The sequence below is a fragment of the Engystomops pustulosus genome, chromosome 11, assembly GCF_040894005.1.
Source record: "Engystomops pustulosus chromosome 11, aEngPut4.maternal, whole genome shotgun sequence".
Lineage (NCBI taxonomy): Eukaryota > Metazoa > Chordata > Amphibia > Anura > Leptodactylidae > Engystomops > Engystomops pustulosus.
This window is the reverse complement of record NC_092421.1, coordinates 28,713,026-28,737,368: the sequence shown is the minus strand read 5'-3', so window position 1 is coordinate 28,737,368 and position 24,343 is coordinate 28,713,026. Positions and strand designations below refer to the sequence as shown.

Genomic DNA, 24,343 nt, shown 5'->3' with positions numbered 1-24,343 from the left:
ACTACAGGGGGCTGGGCAGGCTGTATACTACAGGGGGCTGGGCAGGCTGTATACTACAGGGGGCTGGGCAGGCTGTATACTATACTGGGAGGCTGTGACCAATGCATTTCCAACCCTTGGCTTATACTCGAGTCAATAGGTTTTTCCAGTTTTTTGTGTTAAAATTAAAGGTCTCGGCTTATATACAGTATTTGAGCTTAACTGGGCCAACATACTTTACTATGTTGTATCAGTGATGCCGACATATGAATGTCCTGAAATTTCACTTAGCCTTCTCCTTATTGCAGAGCATTCCTGAAATTAGTGAGGATGAAATTGTAAGTGTTCCAGACGCCAAATATACCAAAGGAGAATTTGAGGTAAGACCTCGGCTATAATTCTATACTTCTACTCTACTTATATGAGTGATTGTGACTAAAAGGAGAGGGAATTGGTTTTATGGAGATAAAATAAGTGTTTGTAATTGTCACATTGGGTTTCTTTTTTGTGAATTAGCTACCAGTGTTTTTTCTTGGTCCATATCAACCATGTTACCTGGAAAATGAAAATACCTTTCCTGGAAATAAATTGAAATAAATGTTGGTCAAAGTCACGATATAAAAAGAAATGAATTCCTGAGGGTCTCTACTCGTAGGATGTTTCTACTCGATACTAGTTTGTATAAAACCCTTGTATTTGGCAGTGTTCCCATGTACGCACTGTAAAGCATGCCCAGTATAATCTTGGTATGTGTGTATGTGTTGCGTATCTTTTTCCCACTGTTCAAATAAGGTTTATACTACATGAGGTTGATGGAATATTAGATCTGATGGTTTGATTTGGTCATTGTCACAATACTGGAATAATATGAGCAGGTAATCTGTGTACTGCAGGTGCCAAATGGTGGTCATGAACTCATTTGTAACTGTCAAACAAGGCGTTTCCAGATTTTTTTATGGTTTCTAATTTGTGCCAAACCCCCTCATGCCACCCACTAGATGGAGAATGTGTGGTTGAGGCTTCCATGTCTGTGTGCAGCAGGGTCTAATCCGAAGTGCATAATCCTGTGTTATTTAGCTTGATTCGCTGCCAGGTACTATTTGTTGCTGTACAATCCTCCCTCGTGGAGATGTGTGGCCGGCCGCACTGGGACCTCCTACAGACTCATTACAGGAAGTAGCAGTTATATACACAAGATGTGAGGGAGATTTCTAGCTTACGTAAGGGAAATGGTATCCACCAATATTCTCTGGGCTTCGCCCAATGTTTTCATTGCCAACCTCCTGCCCACTTGGTTCTATCACTTGTATGTGCCCCTGGATAAATTGAGTAAAATTAAACACACCCTTGAACAATGTTCTTCTTTTTCCACGTAGTGTAAAGTTGGAAAAAGTGGATGCTAAATTTTTTTATTTATATATTTTCTAATCTAATAGATGAATGAAAGGGATAGCTGTTGCCCATGAAAGAAAGTTCTCAAATTTTAATCCCCTAGTGAGGTTTACACAATAAAGATATTCTTCTTTGCAATTTTACTCGGTTTTATTGTTTTTGCTCCTATAACTGTCTAGGCTGCTCAGTGTAGGTTTCAACAGTAGCTGAGCAGACATTTCATGATTCCTCTGTGCTATGAGATGCTTTGTGCGGACAGTGTGCTTAGATTATCATGGTACAGGGTTTAGCTGCACCTTCATTTATTTTCTGAAGAGTCTACTAATATCTCCCCTTGGATCAAGACCTTATCCTGTCTGAGGAGTTTGTAGAGTAAGTGCCTCTGTAGTGCTCTCTCCCTCCAGCCCCTCCCCTGCTATAGATTTTGGAGGAATTTGCCTGACCATCCTCAGGCATTTGGTTGTATTCAGGGAAAACTGAAATATAAACATCAGGTCAGAAGGACAGGTTGGAATTATATCTGTGAAATGCTGTATTTTTGAATTGGAGAATGTGTTATTTTGTTACCCTGAGTGTATTTGTGGGAATACTCCTTAATACCATCACCCCGGGGTAGATGTATCATTGCAGTTAGTTTTTCTGTCTTCAAAATGTATCACAATTTCTCACAATTTTTGAAAGTTTTTCCAAGCTACTCAGTTTACTTTACAAATGTATTAGTCAGATTTCTGAAATGCAAATTTTCAAAAAGTCACAACTTTTGGCACAAATCAACTTCAGTCCTTCAGTGGTATGGGGAAAACTAGCTACTCCAAGTTTGCATTATTTGTGCAAAATTGTAACTAAAAAGTAACATAACAAGATCTCATTTACTGTGTTTATCAAGCTGTCTAAGCCAATATAATAAATCTGACATGCTGAAGACATCTAAAGAGCTTCTAAGGCATTCCAAAAACTGCCCCATTGACTTATGTCTCCTGTATTTCTGTATATGTACTCAACATTATATGCCATGTTTCATGGTTACCCTGATGAAATTAGTAATGGCAGACACACAAGTAAATACATTTAGGTGATAGCTGTCCTGAAACTCACATACGGGCTGTTTTTTTTTTTTTTTCATAAACCTTTACGATGAGCCTGAAGAGATCATAGGTTTGAGGACTTTCTGTCGAATGTTAAGTGCAGTCGCCACTAGAGGGCAACAAAGTGCAGTTTTGGAAAGCGGCATATTGTTTTGTAATATTTTTCTTTGCAATTGCCCCTAAATTCTAAGGCAAAGGTTAATGGTGCAATTAATGAAAACATGTAAACCTTTTCATAAGCAGACAAGAATAATGTAGAAAACCTCCAAATGGCAATAGTAAATATAAAAAGAAACCTACTCCCATACAACTAATACACTACATAAAGCTTCATTTCTATGTGTATTTCAGGTCGTGATGAAGATTGTCCAGCTTCTGCCAGATGGACACAAGATGAAGAAAGAAGTTGACATGGCACTTGACACAGTTAGTGAAACTATGACTCCTATGCATTATCACTTGCGAGAGATAATCATTTGCACTTACAGACAGGTGAGTAGTCCTATTTTCTCCTTAGTACTCTAATATCTGATTCACCATAGCCTCTCATTTATGACCGTCTGGAACTTATTCACAGAATACACAGTCTGTAACCTACTGACCGATTTTCGAGGAAACCCCAGAGAATTTCAGCTGGTTTCTGCACCATCCTGTCACTGTAGATGTTAATAGGGATGATCTTTTTTTTTCTTAAAGTTGATCTAAAATGGCAAGTGATTACACACTATTCTTGGTGAGTTCCCCATCGCTCTATGGTCCCATAGTGGGGGTCCCTGGCTGTGTGCTTACTTCCCCTTCAGAGAAGATGATTCATGCATTGCAGCAAATTACTGACCTCAACAGTTGTGTGTCGTTCATGTCCGTGATTACTGGATGTCATGTCCATGTCATGACTTACTTGACAAGAATCAATAGAAATGTACAACAATTTTACAAAATTTACTTTTTTTTTTTTTATTTGAACATTATATTCTATATACATTATAGTCTATACTTGTGCGTGGGTCCCGCTATAGAATTGTATAGAACTACAGGGAACATTATATATGTATTTTTCAGTGATTTTTACTCTATTACGTATTTTTTTTAAATAAGACATTTAAGCATTGCCATAAAAAGTGTTTTGGTGTTGCATGATATTACTATTTTGTAATATAATTGGAATACCTGAAAGGCTCCTGTTACCAATATGGTGGATTCAATCAATAGCGGAGGGCAGCTGTCCTCCCCACGCCTACAGAAGAATACAGTATTCTGTACAGAGTGAGTGTAATCTGCTCCTCTATCCGTTTCCAGCACACAGGTGATGTAAATGACATATAGATGGCCTCTTACATCACCCATCACTCTTCACAAGGTTGGAGGGCTTGTTTGTATCCAGGGGACATGATGATAAAATTAGAGCAATGCTTTCAGGCTGTCATCGAGAGAAGTCCTTGGCGGACAGGTGGAAAGATGTGTTGGTTTCCGTTCAGAATTAAAACCTTTGAGTTTATGACTTTTATTAATCAGTGGTTTAAGGTGAACTGAACGACTTGTCCCATATTCCTAACAAATCCATACAAAAAGTTTTCAATGACTTATACTGTAATTTATTATTCACAACAAAGTATCTCTGCCTTGGTAAGACTGGTTCTACTGTCTCCTGCGAAAAACCTGTCTACTTGTTTTACCACCTGCTAGATTTGTTTAAAAAAATGTATTAATTTCATATCTAACATCATTTTTAATAGTTTCTCAGAAAACCAGCCCCATGTATTTGGGATATGCCTAACTATGTCATAGAAAGTAAGCTTGGGCTGGAAAGCCGCATTGCTATGCTCTCCGGTAACACAATCCTCTTCTCATTAGCTGCTGCTTGTTGGCACCACTGTAATCCGGGCCAATGCATACAATACTGAGACACCTGCTGAAAATATTTAGTATGAGTCATGTCTCCTAACTGGCCTTAAAAATTGCCCAAATATCATGCCTGAGTCTTGCCATCTGAAAAATGAGCAGGTGGTCTGGAATGATTCAGCGGAGAGATATCCAGTGTAAGCTGCCAGCATTGGGATTCATGAATGGCTGTGTCTGGGTTATTGACAGCTGTTTCATGCAAATGAGAGGATGTCTGGCACCAGTATTAGGTTTGGACTGATACTCACCATTTACACCTACTGAGCCAGGAAGCTCTGCAAGTAGTTAACATGGCTCTGAAAGTATTTTATACTCAATCACATAAAAGGATAAACTATTTCTAACTGAATATGTCCAAATTATTGATATGAATTAATTTTTTTTAATACCCTTTTTGCAGGGGATGGGGGACTGTGGTAAAAATGCAAAAATACCAAGATAACTAAATAAGTTGTGTTATTTTTACACTTGCATTATGCAAAAATGTAACAAAAAATGATTATATATTATAGTATATTATATTATAGTGTTATACGGCTGAGTATTCCTGGCAGGGTTAGGCAGGCGTGTCTGAAGGACACACCTGGGAGACTTCAATGGTAAGGATGGTGGTCGTGGGATGAAGTGTAATCCCAGAATAAAAAAACACATTCGAATGAAAAATATTATGATAAATAAAAAACTGTTTAGTTGGTACATATGCTTCAAAGTTTGTTTCCTATCATGGTAGGGATTTATTTGGTGATTGGGTGTACATTTGTCGGTCTTGGTTGGAAATTTTGTTCGTTATTTTATCTAGTAAAATGACCTTCAGAAGCATTTTATTCTAGTAGTAAATACATATATATGAAGCTGCTCATTTATCATTGTTCAGTACAGATGGTATACATTTATACATCCATTATTATTCCTAGCTTTAGTTCCATTTCTTAGCTTCTACGTTGGTCCTTAAAATTGCCCGATTTTTGCCTTGCTTATGCTTTTACTATCTTTCTTGAGCCCACATTCCAGTGAAGTAAGGTTATGAAACTCTTACTGGCAGGGGGAATCTCACGGGATGGTAATCATAAACAGACAAGATTCCTGATAATAGTAGCAGCTCATATTAGACCTTCTAACATCTGGCTTTCTAGCAAATATAAAACTATCATTATTTCTAAGTAGAATTGTAAGATAGGGAAGTGTCAGATTATTGGTTTATGTTTGAAGATGTTGCATTATGTTCTTCAGCAATAATTTAGTCAGCAACAACATTCCTTTCAATATAGTTCAAACCAACTGTATTACTCCAGACCAAGCAGAATAGCCGGAGAAATCCTTTTTGAGGTTTCAGCAATTGTGTAAATTTCAGTTATGACCTTGGAAAAATGAGCTGTATTATCAAAGATTAATAGGCAGTTTCTCCTGTTTAATTTGTGGTGTGCTTTGGATAGACGTTCACAAGTCATAGACATAAAGGATTCCAGTAATATTCTCAAGAGTTCAGAGTGGGGTGACCAGGTTTTTAAGTAGGTTGGAAGAACTCTTATAATGAAAGGCTACGGAGATTGGGATTGCTCAGCTTGAAAAGAAGTTGCTTGTGGGTTATCTGATCTACATGTACAAATATATGTGTAGTTTGTACAAAGAACTGATAAAGGGTTGTACTTGGAAATTTTGGGGCCCAGAGTGTCAACTTTGCCCCCTTCCCTACCAAGGGAAATAATGCTTTAACCTCTACCAGTATATTTTTAAAAAGCTGAGGGCATACTGTTTAAAAATCAAAAACCTTTAGCCTATGACCAAGAATATTGCAATGTATGTAAAGATCCCTATGCTTCAGATCCCCCTCCTCATTAATTTATTTACAGCATCCCCCAAACATTTACACAAAGCAGCTCTCTCTTACCAAACTGTACTCCCTTCTCCTGACCCACCACTGTACAGCACTCCATCTCAGTTACAGACCATCTGCTTGCTATACGGTCTCTTCTATTATGAACTTCCCTCCTACACTGTACCTCCCTTCTATACAAAACCCCCTTACTATAAAGCAACCCCCATCCTCTTACAATGGTGGTATACAGTGACCACCTATACTTTCACACACTCCATCTACCCCTTTACCTCCCTTACTTTATATAGTGCTACTTTTCTCAACACTTTTCTCCCCCTTTATACATTCAGTGATTTCTGCCTCCCTTTATGCAGGGCCTTCACAACCCTACCCTCCTTTTTTTTTTCTTTTTTTTTTTTAAAGCCCTCTCCAGGGCTCGCTCTCCTCTTTTATACATACCATCTTATAGGGTCCCATTTATACCCTGTCCCCCCCATTATATACCCCCCTAATATATGTACTGAATCTTCTTTATACCTCCCCTCTCCCCACTGTCCAGGCCCAGTTGTTGCAGCAAGTAATAAAAATAAAGGTTTACTCACCTGTCCAGACATTGCCCTGCAGCTCTGACAGCCTGGGTGATGTTGCAGTGTGAAGACACAGCCTGTATCAGAAAGAAAGTGCACGCAGATCTGATACTCTATGGTATCGGGGCCTTAAAGGCACAGGTACCATGTAATGTGTACATGTCTGCAAGGAGCCTTCTAATAGCATTTAGCAGGCCCCGTACTGACACCACTAACCTGGCATTTGCAGAGCATCCGCGAGCGGGCCCCAACTCTGTGTGGGCCCCATTGCAGCTTCTATGGTAGTTGTTATGCCACCGAACTGATCATTTATTTTCACAAAAATCTCTATACAAGATAAAGGGAGATACATTGTGGTTAGAGGAAATTCAAATAAGACATCAGTATAGCAAAGGATTCTTTACTGTAATCTAGACAATGGCATCCATGTGTTGTCCTTGAAAACACTAGCAATTGGGAAGCTGACTGCAGAGACTCATGGGGAAGTCCTGAGGGTGGTTTGGCCAAATTAAATTATCAGTTTCTTGATGTACAAAAAAGAAAATGGCACCACATGGATGCAACTTAAAACTGGTACCAATCGGTCATGAAAAATGGACAATAACTTCCGACTTTCCTGGTCAAGAAATAGCTCAGTCATGTGAGTCAGTTGGACTATGGAATACCATCAAAATCTAGCACGATAAACCAGGACACTTGCTCATAGATCCAGTCACTGGGACTGAGGTAATCTTCTTATTTGTTATCGATGGCCTGCCTCCTTCTAAAATCAACTTTTACATTTATCCTAATAAGCCTAACTAATCTAGGGACTCCCCTAGCCCCTCTGTGATCTGGCTTTACTAGCTGTTACACTGTCTCACCCTCCCACCTGCTCCCTTAGCACTTGTGCAGTGAGTAGAAGGTGAGCATTGTCATCTTTAAGAGAAGAAAAAGAATATGGTACAATTGGTTAATTGGTTTCTGGATCTTCTCATGGATAAGCACAGTACAATTATTGGTTACGTGGATTGTGGGCCGTTTACTTTTAACCTCAAAATTATGTAAATGTGAACATGTATGGTGGTATTGCAGTCCCACCTACTTTTGTGTCCATTTAATTGGGCAAAAAGTCAGCGATATCTACTTTTTTTTTTTGCTACATTAATACTCTGTAGTAAACTCTGTAGAGAATCCACAGAAGATTTTGATTTTTTATAACCTCCAAGTGTCTTCTCACTATCAGCAGAACTTGGTAATTCTTCACTTCTCCACTGGGTGATACTGCAGTGTTTCTGTAGTTTTTTGGCCATGTAATAGATACTTATTGGATTTGATAAATGTGGTTTACCTTATTAGTTTTGTCACTTAATTTTTTCTCATAATGGCATGCTGATACTTGTATATAAATCTACCTCTCGTTCAGTATGAATCTGGAGCATTCAGAAGGACATTATACACTTAAGCACTGCAGTATGTGCAGGAGCTCAGAACATTGGAAGTTCAATGGATGTGACCTTTTTACTCTTTTGTCTGTTGGTTGGCAGTAATTGACAACATATGGGTGTATTTATGGGCATCCTGTTCTCTTCCGTTATTAAACCAGCCATGTCTCAAAACGGTATTCTGCAAACCTTGTGTTCAGGAAACAAAGGTACAAACCTTTCCATTAACAATTTCCTCACCAGACTGTGGTGTTACATGATCATTTTGACAAATATGTTTTTGTGAAATAACTTGGTAGTACTCTGGTGACTTTTGTAAATTCTATTTAAATTGGAACTTAAATAAAAAAAAGGTTTGCGTCCAAGTCAATTTGTTGTATGAGTGCACTTGTTCAGGTTTTAAAGGCTCTTTTAAGAAAGTTCTAGTAAGCTCCTAGGACTGAAATAGGATGGTTTGACATCTATCAAGGCCTTTAAGGATGAGTAATGGGGTCCATCTTTTAAATGTTCTAAACGTTGGATTGAATAATCAGTTGTAAAACCTTCAATCAGAAAATTACACATTTTCGAACTATTTCCAACTAGATAACCAATAGAGAATCACCGCCAGTTTCCACCTCTGTTCTGCCTCGTTACACAGCGATGGGATGAGATGCAAGTGTACATGACCAGGGTAGAAGGGTACATGGACATGACCAGGGTAGAAGGCTCACCACACAAGTGCATGGTTGTGCAGTGAGCCAACATCATGTAGGGAGGGATGGACAGAGGGAGGATGTGGGAGGGGTTGAGTTGGATATTCATTAGTGGTGCACCGAGGGTAGAAAATATGGTAATGAGAAAGTGCACGTTAAAATGGCGCAGATATGCTGATAAATTTAAAGAACACTTATTTCATGAACAATGGAAGACACAAGTATGATAAAAGCAAATCTGCATAATACTTTACAGTGTCTATGGGAACCTGTCCCCAAGGAAAAAAAGCCCTCTGGTGACAGGTTCCCTTTAATAGTTAGTCTACCATAAGGGGAAGTGGTAGGTTTCCTTTTATTTATTAATCATATGAACAGTTCCATTTTTTGTTTGAGAGGTGACTATATACAATGGTGACTGGAACTTTGCTATGCCTCTCCTGTCCAATTATACAATTATGATGTACACAATTTCGGTTGCCCCTGGATCCAACCGTTAATTTTCGGACTTTAGGGTTGAGATGACGTATTGTTCTCATGTCCGATGCTGCACTTAGCTGATCTCTGCAGTGGCCCCCACCCCTGAATTCCAAGATGAGCTCACACAGAGATTTCCTGCCGGCATGCAACATTGTAAGGAGAGTAAATATACAAGCTACAGGCAGATAAGGTCTTTATCCAGCGGAGGGGAATGGAGGCATATAACAGGGCAGAGTGTATGTTGTGGCTGTTATAGCAGAGCTCAGAAAGTGTGTAATGTGCATGGCATGGATCTTATCATCTCTCATCTGTCTCATCTCTCTTTCTATGTGTTAGATACTAGTGAATGTTCAGAAGCAAAATGAAAGAAGACCTGGACTCACACAGGAATCGCCCGCACTCTCCACCCACACTCTTTTACACTGACCATCACCGAGTTATAGGAGCTAAAACAGCAATAAAACTGAGTAAAATTGTAAAGTAAGGAGTTACAATTATCTTTGTGTAAACGATACTATGGGATTGAAATTTGAGAATTTTCTTTCTTTCATGTATATGCCTTGTACAGTAAAAGCCATTGATGTAGTGCATGGTCAAAAAAGCCTAGCGGTGATGGAGACGTGTATAATCACAATGTACTGTACTATTCCTCCTTTGTCAGTTAATTATCCTCATGACCTTTTCCTTCACATGTACATGAGTCTTAATTCACATGGTTTTGGCTGCTATAGGTGCACAATAGGCAAATTGCTACTTTACTCACACATCATGAAAACAAGAGATTAGTCTTATCATATCTAAAGACGGTGACATCTGACCATCACGATCTCTGGTGGTTAGTAGTGGTAGAAATTTACATACATTGTCTCCGATAAAGATTGAAGACTTGTTTGTAACGCAGGTACCATACTATAAATACCTGGAAGTTTATCTGGATGAGCAACTTGATTGGAAGTTTAATACTGAAAAATTCTATGGGAAATGTCAGTGGCAGTTGTTTCTTTTTGCGTAAGCTTTGCTTTTTTTCCGTAAGCAGAAAACCGCTAAAGTTGTTCTAAGATTTTGCAGTAGCCGGGAGTCGGATTTTTGGAATAGACTGCTTTGGGTTGAGAACGTCAATGAGGAATATCGAAAGGCTTGACCATGTTATAAAGGCTCGAGCTGTGATTGGTTTGGAATTGAAGGGTTTTGCTGAGACGACAGAATAGAGCATTTTTCCTTTTTATGATGCTGTGTTTTTTAAATTTAAGGTGTCAGTGCTTTATTATATTTGTTTTATATAGATGTGCATATATGCACATATATGTCTTCATGTTGTTTTATTTGTGCTGTGGCGAGAAATAATTTCCCATTTTTTTGGGGATTATTAAAGTTTTATCAAATTATATTGGGTTCTGTGAAATGAGTGCGTGTATAACTAGCAGGCTTATGTGTAATGTCTTTCACAGAAATCTTTGAGTGTATAGGCAGCTCTGTAATGAGACTTAATCCACTCTTAGCTTGGCACTACCATCCTACAAGGTTTCATAATGTAAAGAAAAAAAAACATAAGAGAATTGTTCCTTAGATTCCTGGAAAACATGCAACCCATAAGAATCAACTCTGAGTACTAGGCTAAGATTATTATAAAAGATCAAAATGTGAGAAAATTCAGATTTATTTTTTTGTAATCTCCATTGATCAACATTTGATGGATTTTTTGTAAGAGAAACACTTTGCCACTAGTTCACTTTACTGTACAAAATACCCAAAGTATATAAACATAATCCCCTTTATTTTACAAAAATTTTGATCATAATTAGAGAATACCAATCACTGTAGTACAGAGAAAGATTATTAGTACATTTTCTGAAGGTTACAGCAGTCGCCAATCAGTAGGACGTGCACAGGCCCTTGCTATGAATGACTTCAGCACATCCACAGGACATCACTAGTCTCTCACACTGCTCCAGTCTCTTCCACAGTTCTGTGACTGTTGTGGGTTTCTTGGCCATAACTTTTTCACCAAGGATGTTCCAGAGGTTTTCTATTGGGTTTAGATCAGAACTCTGGGCTGCGGCCATTTCATTGTTTTCATGTTTTCTATTCCAAGTAACTGCTTTACCCGTTTTGGTGTGTGACTGGGATTGTCCTGCATGAAATTGCTGGCTGTTTGAGGAAGGAACCACGTGTTGTTGAAGAAGGTTCTGATATACACTTGCATTCACTGCCATGTAGTTGTATGAGAGGTCCAACTCCCACTGCAGAGCATGACACTTCCACTTCCACTACCTTTTTGTTTTTTGCAGCCCGTGTGACATCAGCATGTGGAGTCCACTCACACACAGATAACTGCAATAAAAACATCTAGATCCGCAAATGCCAGCAGGAATAGGACCTGCTCTGAGTTTTGCGACTTGGAGGCAATTGAGTAACACACTAGGCTGTGAAATTCACGGTCGTGTATATGAGCCTATAGAAATTATTTTGTTAATGTGTGATCTGCTGAATCAATAGATGGCATTAGAAAAAAAACTATTCCTAATGTTTGACTTTGGAATTGCACATGTCGTTTTTGTGGTGGTGGTTTTCTTTAACTTTTTGAAGCAACTACATTTTTAGAAAAATATATGCCACAATTCACAATTTTAAAAAAAAAACACCCTGGGGCTCATTTACTAAGGGTCACGCTGCTCACTTTTATCAAACTGTTCTCCTTTTGGGATTTTGGCACATGCAATCTTTTTTGGCACGGCTGCGCTGACTTCCATGCTAAGCAAGTGAGGGGGTAGGGCGTCTGACGATCCGACTGATTTGGACTGAGCGCGGTATTTAACTTTCAAATTGTGTCGTAAGCCCTAGCACTTACATGCACCACTAAAAAGAAAGTTAACTCTGTCGGACCTGAGTTGGGGCATCAGGCGCACAATCTTGGTGAATCGCAGCACAGTGCATTGTCGTCGGACAATGCACTTTTGGTGAACTGTTTGCTGGCAGGAAGTCTGTGTGTGTGCGCGCTCATCCTGGAATGCAAGGATGGGGACTAGAGGGAGAGAACAGAAAGGAGCTCATTGCTGCATCAGACAGGATAACACTGTCTGCCTACCCTAAATTTAGATGCTCCAGGGGCAGCCAAAGTTGTATACACCAGGACTGGAAAAAGGTTAAAATTATATCTGTGAAATGCTGTACTTTTGTTAATAACATTGAATTAGATAATGTGTTATTTTTTTATCCTGAGTACATATAAGAAACTTGTAATCTTGGGAATACCCCTTTAATAGTGGTAATTATTTTTGGTTGTTGACTTCGGTAGCCCATAACCAGGTTTGTAGGACCCCAAAGGCTTCTGCTTATGAAATGTGGATCCATATATTAATATAACAAGATTATTCAAGAGTCTGAAACAGAACTGGCAGGTCATAGTGTTTTTTTTGTGTATTTTCTCTTCTGTACAGGAAACACATCATTACAATTGCTATTTATTGCAACCAGTAATCTAGAGTACAGAACTGTGCAAGAAGATTAGAAAAATATGTCTGGTATATTACGTGAAAATACAATCCACAATGTCCCAGGCTGCTACTAGTAAATACTAGCTGTGAAGGAGAAGGAGCTTAGAACAGCTATTAAACAATTGTAAATGAGGTTACATAATGCTTTGAGTACATTGACTATTGGTGACATAAGGAGCCTCCATCCATGGTCACTCTGTCTTCTGAACTTGAGACAATCTCATTATTTTGGGAAAGAGCACAGGGTCAGTCTAAGTGATTAAACTTGCCCTTGAATTTTAATGCTTCCCCCTCTAGGAAAGCATCTAATTAATTCCTGAATTACCTTCAGTTTTTGGCCTTATTCATTATGCCCAGTAGGCATTCCCAAACATTTGCAATTCCCCAAGTAGAAAAGTGCTTCCTGATGTGGGTGTTTAACTCTGCTCACCCCTGCTCTTAGTTATTGCTTTCTACTTCAGTCAAAACCATGTAAAGCCCAAAACTCTGTCTATAGATGCCTGTTACGCAGAAAGGGGTCTCTTGGTAGTCAGGATTTCGGTTGTGGTACAGTACTGGAAGGTGATTTATAATTTATTATGTTGGAGCTAAATTCACACATCCAAATGAGTGTGGTGAATTTCTTTATGTAGTAAACGTATAACATCAGTGAGTGTTTAAAAGCAACCACCAAAGCTGCAATCAAAATCCATCATGATAATACACTTACTCAGAGATCCAGGGCCTGTGATTGTGGTAATCTACTTATGTGTCATCTATGGCCACCTTCCTTCTAAAATCAACTTTTGAAATGAGGCAAAAGGGCTAATGAGAGCACAATATGCTAATGAGCCCCTCTGAGCTGAAGTTTTACAGGCTGTTACACTGTGTCCTCCTCCCCACTGCTATAATCCGCTTTTAAAAATATACTAATGAGCCACAGTGGTGTTTCATTCAACATAACCACACACCATTAACTTCTTCAAGAAATATTAGACAAGATTAGTAACTTTAGGCCAAATGCCAATGACCAAACCAATCTTGGTTGCGAAAAAACAGACATTTGCTTCCCTTTTTCACAGCCAAGTTACATCCTTGTGGCTTCCATTTTTCATGGAGTGTTCCTTGAAAGACTGTTCCGTCTAGGACATGTTAATGGAACAGATGCACAGTCCATAAAGACACAAGTTCAATCTGTTACTATACAGTGTTGAAGGCCAAAATCTACACTCTTTTTCAATAGGAAGCTAAAACCTCCATGATTTTTTTGGCTTTTTTTGACAAAGTCTCATCAACAAACCAAATCAGTCCAGGTAATTCAATGTGCAAATTGTCTATACTGTATAATAGAATCACTGTATCCCAAATAATTATGTATATTACATCCAATAAAAATCCAACTGTATTACCACTGAGCTCTTCTAAAGGCAGGCTCCAACAGCAACATTACTATGGCAGAACTGGGAGTAGTTCACGTGAGTCCTGGCTGCCATAGCTATACAATGATTGTCTCCATCTCTCTTCCAGAGAGAGCACCATCCCTCACAGTGATCTTACAAACTCTTTGGTTTATTAAGGTCTTTCAGCTTGATAAAATCTTCTATCTGATTAGTGGGGAGATTGTGGCTCATCTCACTATATTGATGCCTATGAGTCATTTGTTCCAATTCCATCATAAAACATTATAAAAATTGCCTGAAATATTTAGACATTTGTGTGAGATTGCTGAGAGGCGAATGTCTCTTGATATGGGAGGAAAAGAAGATTTACCTGTGTCAGAGAAGCTTTCTCTCAGGAAGGGAGCAGAAAAAAATGTTCTCCATTCTATATCTCTGTGGCTTCTGTGGCAATTGCACAATTCATGTAATCAACACATTTTTTTCAGTTCCTCTCTGTATATTTCTCTATATAAACTTTAAAATGTATCTGCTATGTCTTTGCAAATATATATACCGTATATACTCGAGTATAAGCTGACCCGAGTATAAGCCGAGGCCCCTAATTTTACCACAAAAACCTGTGAAAACCTATTGACTCGAGTATAAGCCGAGGGTGGGAAATGCATTGATCACAGCCCCCCCCCCCAGTATATAGCCACCAAGCCCCCAGTAGTATATAGCCAGCAGCCCCCTGTAGTATATAGCTGCCAGACAGCCCCCAGTAGTACATAGCTTGCCAGCCGCTGCCCCAGTATAGTCTGCCAGCCCCTGCCCCAATATATAGCCTGTCAGCCCCTGCCCCCAATATGTAGCCTGTCAGCCCCTGCCCCCAATATGTAGCCTGTCAGCCCCTGCCCCCAATATGTAGCCTGTCAGCCCCTGCCCCCAATATGTAGCCTGTCAGCCCCTGCCCCCAATATGTAGCCTGTCAGCCCCTGCCCCCAATATGTAGCCTGTCAGCCCCTGCCCCCAATATGTAGCCTGTCAGCCCCTGCCCCCAATATGTAGCCTGTCAGCCCCTGCCCCCAATATGTAGCCTGTCAGCCCCTGCCCCCAATATGTAGCCTGTCAGCCCCTGCCCCCAATATGTAGCCTGTCAGCCCCTGCCCCCAATATGTAGCCTGTCAGCCCCTGCCCCCAATATGTAGCCTGTCAGCCCCTGCCCCCAATATGTAGCCTGTCAGCCCCTGCCCCCAATATGTAGCCTGTCAGCCCCTGCCCCCAATATGTAGCCTGTCAGCCCCTGCCCCCAATATGTAGCCTGTCAGCCCCTGCCCCCAATATGTAGCCTGTTAGCCCCTGCCCCCAATATGTAGCCTGTCAGCCCCTGCCCCAATTTGTAGCCTGTCAGTCCCTGCCCCAATTTGTAGCCTGTAAGCCCCTGCCCCAATTTGTAGCCTGTCAGTCCCTGCCCAAGTATTTAGCCACCAGCCCCTGTGCCCTCTTAAAGAGCCGGATCCCCGGCCCGTTATGGAGCCGAACAGTTAATTTAAAAAAATTAAAAATCTAAACTCACCTTTCCGGCGACCGCGCGAGTCTTCTTTGCGATCCTTCTGGCTGCGGCGCCAGGTCCGTGCGGCGCGCAGTTCTGACGTCAGCTGACTCTGACATTGCACTGACCTGGTGCCGCAGCCGGAGGGATCGCATAGAAGACTTGCGCGGCTGCTGGAAAGGTGAGTTTAGATTTTTTTTTTTTAGTCTTTTTTTTTTTTTAGCTTTTTGACTCGAGAATAAGCCGAGTTAGTGTTTTTCAGCACATTTTTTGTGCTGAAAAACTCGGCTTATACTCGAGTATAGACGGTAAATATTATATTAAAGAATTATATATAATATATACATTATTATTAAAAAAAATTGTATATAACGGCCTGAAGCGTAGCAGCTTGGGAACAATAACCACTTGAATTTGTTCCACAATCTTGGAGTGCCACTGTTTTCTATTTTTTCTTATAGGACTTGGGCCGGTCCTGAGTACTGGCACCCTCAGTTACCATCATAGAAGGGTTGTTAGAAAAATGTCATAGATAGATGGATAGAGAGAGATTCGTATTAGGCATAAAACAGAATTTATTGTCATTTTGGTACCCCACTGCTGACTTTCCACAGCATTAGAATTCCTTAAGATATTTATATGACACCATCAAATGTTTCCCATATGTGCCATGTGTCTTAGTTTGCAGGAACAATACTAAGAGCTAAACCACAAAAGGGGCAGGGCTTATGCAAACCTCACATAAAAGAGGGCATCCCTGGGTAGGATGGAGCATACTTTGGATTTTGCCCATTTTGATAAGGCTGCTTTGCCGCTTTCTTGTGTTTCCTAGATGAGGTTTGCAATCAATTTAATTTTTTTCCCCTGATTTGTTTGTAATTGTTATGTGTAACTTTTGGTGAAGCCTTACCCCTACTAGTAAATGTCATCATACAATGAACATGATTTCTCTGCAGATTACAACACAATTAGATACTACACATTTTGTAGCTTTTTACACTTGAAATATCGGACTCTGGTTGCCTTATTCTATACTGCTCATTGTTCTAATTTCAAATGTTATATATATACATATCTGTTGGCAGTGCACTCAGTCCAGAACTGCTCTCGTTCCTCATGGCAACCAATCAGAGCTCAGACATTTCTGCTAAATCTCCTCCTATTTTTGTATCCATATCCATCTTACTTCACACAAAAGTTGTCTTCTACTCATTGCCTATAGTAAGTAACCAATCACAGCTCAGAGCTCATAATAAATGACCTGTGGCAGAACAGCAACCAATCATGGCTCAGCTTCCAACTGCCACAACAGCAGACAATGGCTCCTGTATATGGTGGTTATAAGTAGATTTTGGAAAGCGCGGGGTGAAAATTTTGGCTCAAAACCTTGTCTATGATGTTCCCTGAGTCACAGGCAACCACTTGATTTTGGTGATTTGTAAATGCAACGGTACATATTCCTTTAGCGGACATACACACACACTCACACATACACTCAGCTTTATATATTAGATATACATACGTCACAACTTTTGACTTTTGGGCCAGAGAGATGGACAAAAAAACCTTCCCCCTTTTTTCTAAACCACGCCCATTATCCCACCCACAAGCATAGTATAATATCGAGCTTGATGGTCTCCACATAGTACAATGCCCCTTACTTTGGCCACCCCTTCCCCCCCCATGGACCGTTATATTACCTCCTAATGCAACTTTGCAACATATAAAACCCCTCTTTAATTTTATCCTCCCTTTACATTTGGTTGTCAACTTTTATTTATCTCCCCAAACTTACACATAATAATATCTGTACTCCTACACCCCTCCCCTCCTCACTTGGTGTGGTCCCTGTTCAGCAGCCTCCTCCTGTGATCTCCTGTCCTCCATCCTCCTCCTGTAGCCTTCTGTCCTCCAGCATCATCCTATCCTCCAACCTCCTCCTATCCTTGAGCCTCACTGTGGCCCCCTGTCCTACAGACCATCCTGTAGCCCCTGTCATTCAGCCTCATACTGTCCTCCAGCTGCCTCCTGTGGTTTTCTGTTCTCCAGACCCTCCTGTAGCCCCCATCATCCAGCCGCCTCCTGTCCTCGAGCCGCCTCCTGTCCTCGAGCCGCCTCCTGTCCTCGAGCCACCTCATCCTGTGGCCTCCTGTCTTCCAGCCTCCTCCTGTCCCCCAGCCGCCTCCAGCATCCTTCTCCAGTCCCCCAGCCTCCTCCAGCATCCTTCTCCAGTCCCCCAGCCTCCTCCAGCATCCTTCTCCAGTCCCCCAGCCTCCTCCAGCATCCTTCTCCAGTCCCCCAGCCTCCTCCAGCATCCTTCTCCAGTCCCCCAGCCTCCTCCAGCATCCTTCTCCAGTCCCCCAGCCTCCTCCAGCATCCTTCTCCAGTCCCCCAGCCTCCTCCAGCATCCTTCTCCAGTCCCCCAGCCTCCTCCAGCATCCTTCTCCAGTCCCCCAGCCTCCTCCAGCATCCTTCTCCAGTCCCCTAGCCTCCTCCAGCATCCTTCTCCAGTCCCCCAGCATCCTTCTCCAGTCCCCCAGCCTCCTTCTCCAGTCCCCCAGCATCCTTCTCCAGTCCCCCAGCCTCCTCCAGCATCCTTCTCCAGTCCCCCAGCATCCTTCTCCAGTCCCTCCAGCATCCTTCTGCAGTACCCCAGCCTCCTCCAGCATCCTTCTCCAGTCCCCCAGCCTCCTCCTCCTGTCCCCCAGCCTCCTCCTCCTGTCCCCCAGCCTCCTCCTCCTGTCCCCCAGCCTCCTCCTACTGGTCCCCCAGCCTCCTCCTACTGGTCCCCCAGCCTCCTCCTACTGGTCCCCCAGCCTCCTCCTACTGGTCCCCCAGCCTCCTCCTACTGCTCCCCCAGCCTCCTCCTACTGCTCCCCCAGCCTCCTCCTACCGGTCCCCCAGCCTCCTCCTACCGGTCCCCCAGCCTCCTCCTACCGGTCCCCCAGCCTCCTCCTACCGGTCCCCCAGCCTCCTCCTACCGGTCTCCCAGCCTCCTCCTACCGGTCTCCCAGCCTCCTCCTACCGGTCTCCCAGCCTCCTCCTACCGGTCTCCCAGCCTCCTCCTACCGGTCTCCCAGCCTCCTCCTACCGGTCTCCCAGCCTCCTCCTACCGGTCTCCCAGCCTCCTCCTACCGGTCTCCCAGCCTCCTCCTACCGGTCTCCCAGCCTCCTCCTACCGGTCTCCCAGCCTCCTCCTACCGGTCTCCCAGCCTCCTCCTACCGGTCTCCCAGCCTCCTCCTTCCGGTCCCCCAGCCTCCCCTGTCCCCCAGCCTCCCCTGTCCCCCAGCCTCCCCTGTCCCCCAGCCTCCCCTGTCCCCCAGCCTTCTCCTCCAGCCACACCATAGAGAAAATAATATGACAAGTTGGCCCTCATGCACACGATTGTAAATAGTGGACATGTGCTAGCCGTCATTTCAACAGCTAACATACATCCCCATTCACTGCCATGTGCATGAGCCGACTTCCTAAGATGCAAAAGATATAGCAAGTTCTATTCCTGCCTTATTTTGTAGCTCAGTAGTCGTTTACAGTTGCCATCGGCACATAAGCGGAGTTCACCTGACGATGACACGCGGGATGCAAACAGTGGTCCATGACACTCCATGAGTCCCATGGATATGTACTCTATGCATTCTATGTAACCTTTAAGGTCTAAAAAGAAGCTGTACGAGTTTGTACAAAGTGCCTACAAGATAGATTTTTTTTTTTTTAAATAGATCGGCACCCCCAAAGGCAGCATGAGTTGTTTATGATTTGTTTCTGAAAGAGACTTTGCATGTAGTCTCCCAAAAGACAGAGCTTGATTATCATATTTGTCCATTTAATGTAATTTTTTAAAACTTGCAAACAAAATTTGTATTTTATATTAATATTGTCCCGGTGGCTTGAATACATGTTTCCTAATACTGGTCACTTTTCTTAAGTCACCATTGTTAAGTTATTAACAATTACATAAGTAATTAAATTGGGCCTAGTGTTTAGAACATGGTGTACCCTATTGTAAAGTCTATATTACTCCAAAGTTCTCCTTACCAGCTGAGATCTGGCTTTTACTGCCACTGTACACTGTATTATTTCACAATAATCCCTGTCAGCATGTCAACGGTATGTGGTATTGGTTTGGCCGTCAGCTCCTAAGAAGGGTATCTCTTGTCTCCAGGATCAAATGTCATTAAATTGAGAACAACTGTGCAAAACTACTAACTGTAACTGTTTACTTCTGTGCAGACGACAAACATTTTATTAATGCTTTGCCAAAATCACTGGGAGTAATTATTATTAAAGGGAAACCCTGGGCTTGGACAAATACATATTATAGATACAGTAGTTCCAAATTTCTACAGATATATACCCAAGATTAATTTACTGGATGCTGTTGCTTGCCACAAGCCCCAAACCACTACTACATGTCCCATTGGCTCCATTCACTCCAAAATCAGTCCCATATTGTTGCTTTTCTCTCGCTTGTATCAAGATGAATAGCAGTGTGCCAAATACCACCTCCTTTGCTTGCTTTTGCACAAATGATCTAATTTATGCTGCCAGACACTGACCCAGAGGATGCAATACTGTGTAATCACTATGGGTCACTGGTGGCCAGTGATTTACAGTGCCAGCTGAGCGGATGGGAGTTATATGCATTGCATATAAATGCTGGAAAAAACTCGAGTGTAATGCTTTAAAGGAAATCAACAATCAAAATCCAGCATGGTAAACCAGGGGCACTTACTCATAGATCCAGGCACTGTGACTGGGGGAGGGGGTTATTACCAGAGCGCCTCCGTGCTCTGGTAAGCAAGGAGGGTCTCTTGTAACACCTCGCATATATAAGAAGATCACCAAAGTCAGTGCCTGGATCTATGAGTAAGTGTCCAAAGAATACAGGTCAGGACAGCACTCCGCATAGCGTGGTGCACGAGGATAGGCGAATGCACGCCAAACTCATGTAGAAGGAAATATCCCGGCACTCACTTTTTACTTCGTTGCAATTCGTTTTATTGTTCAATGGTCACACACACTTTTCGGCTTAAAAAGACAACAATAAAACGAATTGCAACAAAGCAAGGAGTGAGTGCCGGGATATTTCCTTCTCTATGAGTAAGTGTCACTGATTAATCATGGTTGAATGTAGATTTAATTAAAGGGGTTATCTGAGTATAAGAAATAACTTGTGGCCGGGCTGGGGCAGGCTATTTAAAAAAGAAAGTGTACTTGGCTCCTCTAGCACTACTTGTGTTCCACGCCGAGGTCTGTCTGATCTGTGCCCCGGTTTGTTTACAGGGCCAGCAGAAGCTCCCATCCGACACCATCTCCCAGCACCCTACAATGCTGAGAGATGGGCAGGAATGGGCGTGGCTTCTGGCCAGAAGCTCCCTGTGTGTGGCTTCTGTGCCTGTGTAAACAAACAGGGGCACGGAACCGACGGACCGCATCTACATAGAAGTAGATAGTCACAGTAAGTCACAGTAAGGTCACTGGCACATGGCGAGTGCATATTCATGGGACTCATGGGGTGTCATGGACCAATGTTTGCATCACGCTTGTCATCGGTAGGTGAACTCCGCTCATGTCCCGATCGCAATTTTAAATGACTACTGAGCTGAAAACTAATGCATGAATAGAACTTGCTCTTTATTTTCCATCTTAGGAAGTCAGCTCATGCACATGACCATATGCATGAGCCCATAGCAGTCAATGGGTATGTATGTTAGCTGTTGAAATGACGGCTAGCACATGTCCACTATTCACATTCGTCAATTGTGTGCCTGAGGGCTAACTTGTCATAGTTTTCTCTATGGTGTGACATCTATGTATATCTCATTTGAATTTAGAACAATGAGCAGTATAGAATAAGGCAACCAGAGTCCGATATTTCAAGTGTAAAAAGCTACAAAATGTGTAGCATCTCATTGTGTTGTAATCTGCAGAGAAATCATGTTTATTGTATGACATTTACTAGTAGTGGTAAGGCTTCACCAAAAGATAAACATAACAATTACAAGTTTAAAACTAAGAGATTCTAAAAGGTATGAACTTGACAAGATACAAAATAAAAAATGATAAATACACAAACAAATCAGGGAAAAAAAATTTAATTGATTGCAAACCTCACCTAGGAAACACAAGAAAGCGGCAAAGCAGCCTTATCAAAATGGGCAAAATCCAAAGTATGCTCCATCCTACCCAGGGATGCCCTCTTTTATGTTACTGGCCAATGATAGGAGTCAAACAAAAATATTCAACTCTGTCAACCCCTTTAAAACAAACTTTGCACAATTAGGTCAGATTTTACAGAATCCACAGCTTCAAACTCTTAATGTACAGTATACATTATGATGAAAAGCACTACCCAGTAAAGAACTAGAAGAATGTTTCTGGTGCTCTTTAGCGCATAACCTCCAAAGTCCAAGAAACCTCGGGACTGTGGCTTACCACCGTGGCTCTCACACACTGTTGTTCTGGGTAGAAATATTTTTATAATCCTTTGCCACGAAAAACATTTTTGTACTCAGAAACATAATTTCCCTATGTTGGGGCCCCAAATTACTAAATTGTCAGGAAGTATAATGGGTAGACAGGGTAACCTAAATACAGACACAGACTGCAGCCCTCAAACTGCTTCATCAGCATGGCTGCTAAAGAAAATAGTTTCTTATTTGAAGTATTCCAGGAATTTTAGACAGCTAGAAAAAATAAGGAATAAAATGTAATCCGTGTTTCTTGAAGTTTTTGGCTAATCCATGTGCGTCAGAGCGTGTGCCTTCTGAATGTAGACTTGTAATAGTAGGCTCTTCTTTTTAGCCTCTTCTGAATTGTGCTGCCTCCGGGCCCTGCGAACTGGGCTGAGGACAAATGTTCTAAGGTGAATGAACTTTGAAGTATTGTGTATTGTTTCTACTGCTTTAGTTTCTATTAACTTAATGAATACATGTGAATGCCAGAAAACAAAGCTATTTCCTCCTCGGAAGATTACTTAAAGTGGTATAAAACGTGACAAAAACTAAAGCAAAAAGATGTAAAGCCTTTAATATTGTATGAATGTAAATTTATTATATGTTTACAAATCCCTTGAAATGAGGCCTGAGGAAGAATTAAGGCCCAGTTCACATCTCTGTAGTTGCCTCACAATAACTGATACTAATAACTGAAAGCATAACAGAGGTAAGGTATAATGGTAGTGAATGTAGAGGAGAGACTCCTATTCTCATAATTTGTAGGGGTCACAGTGGTTAGACAGAATTGTGTGTGTGTGTGTGGGGGGGGGGGGGGGTCAAACAGCATGTCGACCTGCCCTTCCCTGTGTTGTCTCTTGCAATGGCATGTCATTCGGGACAGGTTACCACAGCAGCCGATTGTTAGCTTCAGTGGTGAACTCCATACACGCCATTCAGAGGTTAGCAGTGACCTACCAGAATTTCAAAACAGAAGACCCCTGTCTGGAACGGGGTCACCAGTGCTGAAATGGAGCTTGTAGGTGAATTGGTTTGAAAGATGCCAGTCTCCACTTTATTATACCCAAAACCAGTATTTACTAACTTTCCACATTTTAAAGTGATCATACATTAGATCGACTAAAGTTTGCCAAAACCACCAATATTGGTTGGATTCGTTGATCAATGTTTATGGAACTTTCCAACCTTTTTCATGGTCCCAAGCCGGAAAGAAAGATCTGGCTTGTTGGATTATGTCGCTGCCATAAGAAATTATCTGAGGTTTATTTCCTGGTCTCTTGAAAATCATGAACACTTGACTGTTTTACAGTATGTTCAAGTCAGGAGAAATTGTTTTGGGCAGATCTAATGTCCTTAGATTATGGCCAGCTATAGAACATAAGCACTATTTAAAGGGCACAATAAACCTTACTCACACCCCTACTGTGCCTTTGTTGAAAAGCATCACAGCTTAATTCTGCCTCCTTTAACCAGTAAAATAGTTCCCCAATTTTTTAAGCTTTTGTCTATGTTGGCTCCACCCATCACAGGGTGCGTAATATACTGAGAAAATCTGGACTATCCCACACACTGCTAAATTCACCATCCAGTGAGATGAAATGCATTATGGTGTGGACAGGGAGAGGACTTCCTGTCTGCTCAGGCTGAGATATTAAGAAACACTGATCTGTCAATCTAAAGAAGGAGGCGTGGCTCACTGGCAGTCTGGAAAAATGACTCTTGTCTTCAGAAGTTGACTCTCATCTACTCATTTGCTTATCCGAAAAACGTCTGTTATCAAAATGCAGTGCTTCATTGCCAGATAATTTTAAGTGATATGGGGAGGAATTCTAACCCATTACAAGCAGGTATTACTGGTGTGAAGGGTAAAATTCTGGTGATCGGTATTCTTTAAAAACATTTTTAGCCAAATTAATACTGTGACTTAACCCGCTTCCTTGTAGAATGATTAAGGTCAAAACGCAAAGGAAGAAAATCTATAATGCGTACAACACTTTTTGTGTTTTCCTTTAGTTGCTTAGGAACCCGTACACATTATTCAAAAATATCACTAGGAACAGATACTTGAAAAAAAAATGGGGGAGGATCCAAAAATGTAAAATTCCTTAGTTTCTGCGTATGCAGGCGCT

The 24,343-nt window shown here is 41.6% G+C and overlaps 1 protein-coding gene and 1 long non-coding RNA gene across 8 annotated transcripts in view; one reads left to right on the top strand and one right to left on the bottom strand.

Annotated features, from left to right (window-relative positions):
* The window catches only part of PALD1 (phosphatase domain containing paladin 1), a 194,279-nt gene that overhangs the window by 139,607 nt on the left and 30,329 nt on the right, over positions 1–24,343 (top strand). For all 7 annotated transcript variants that reach the window (XM_072130461.1, XM_072130460.1, XM_072130457.1 and 4 more), the window contains 2 exons: positions 288–359; positions 2,808–2,948. In XM_072130461.1, coding sequence (XP_071986562.1) covers positions 288–359; positions 2,808–2,948 — 213 coding nt within the window. The remainder of the gene's footprint in view (positions 1–287; positions 360–2,807; positions 2,949–24,343) is intronic.
* Positions 6,772–24,343, bottom strand: part of LOC140106189 (uncharacterized) — a 296,249-nt gene continuing 278,677 nt past the window's right edge. The window contains exons 4-5 of the long non-coding RNA XR_011850715.1: positions 6,975–7,085; positions 6,772–6,835 (exon numbers count right to left, since the gene is read on the bottom strand). This is a non-coding gene — a long non-coding RNA (uncharacterized lncRNA). The remainder of the gene's footprint in view (positions 6,836–6,974; positions 7,086–24,343) is intronic.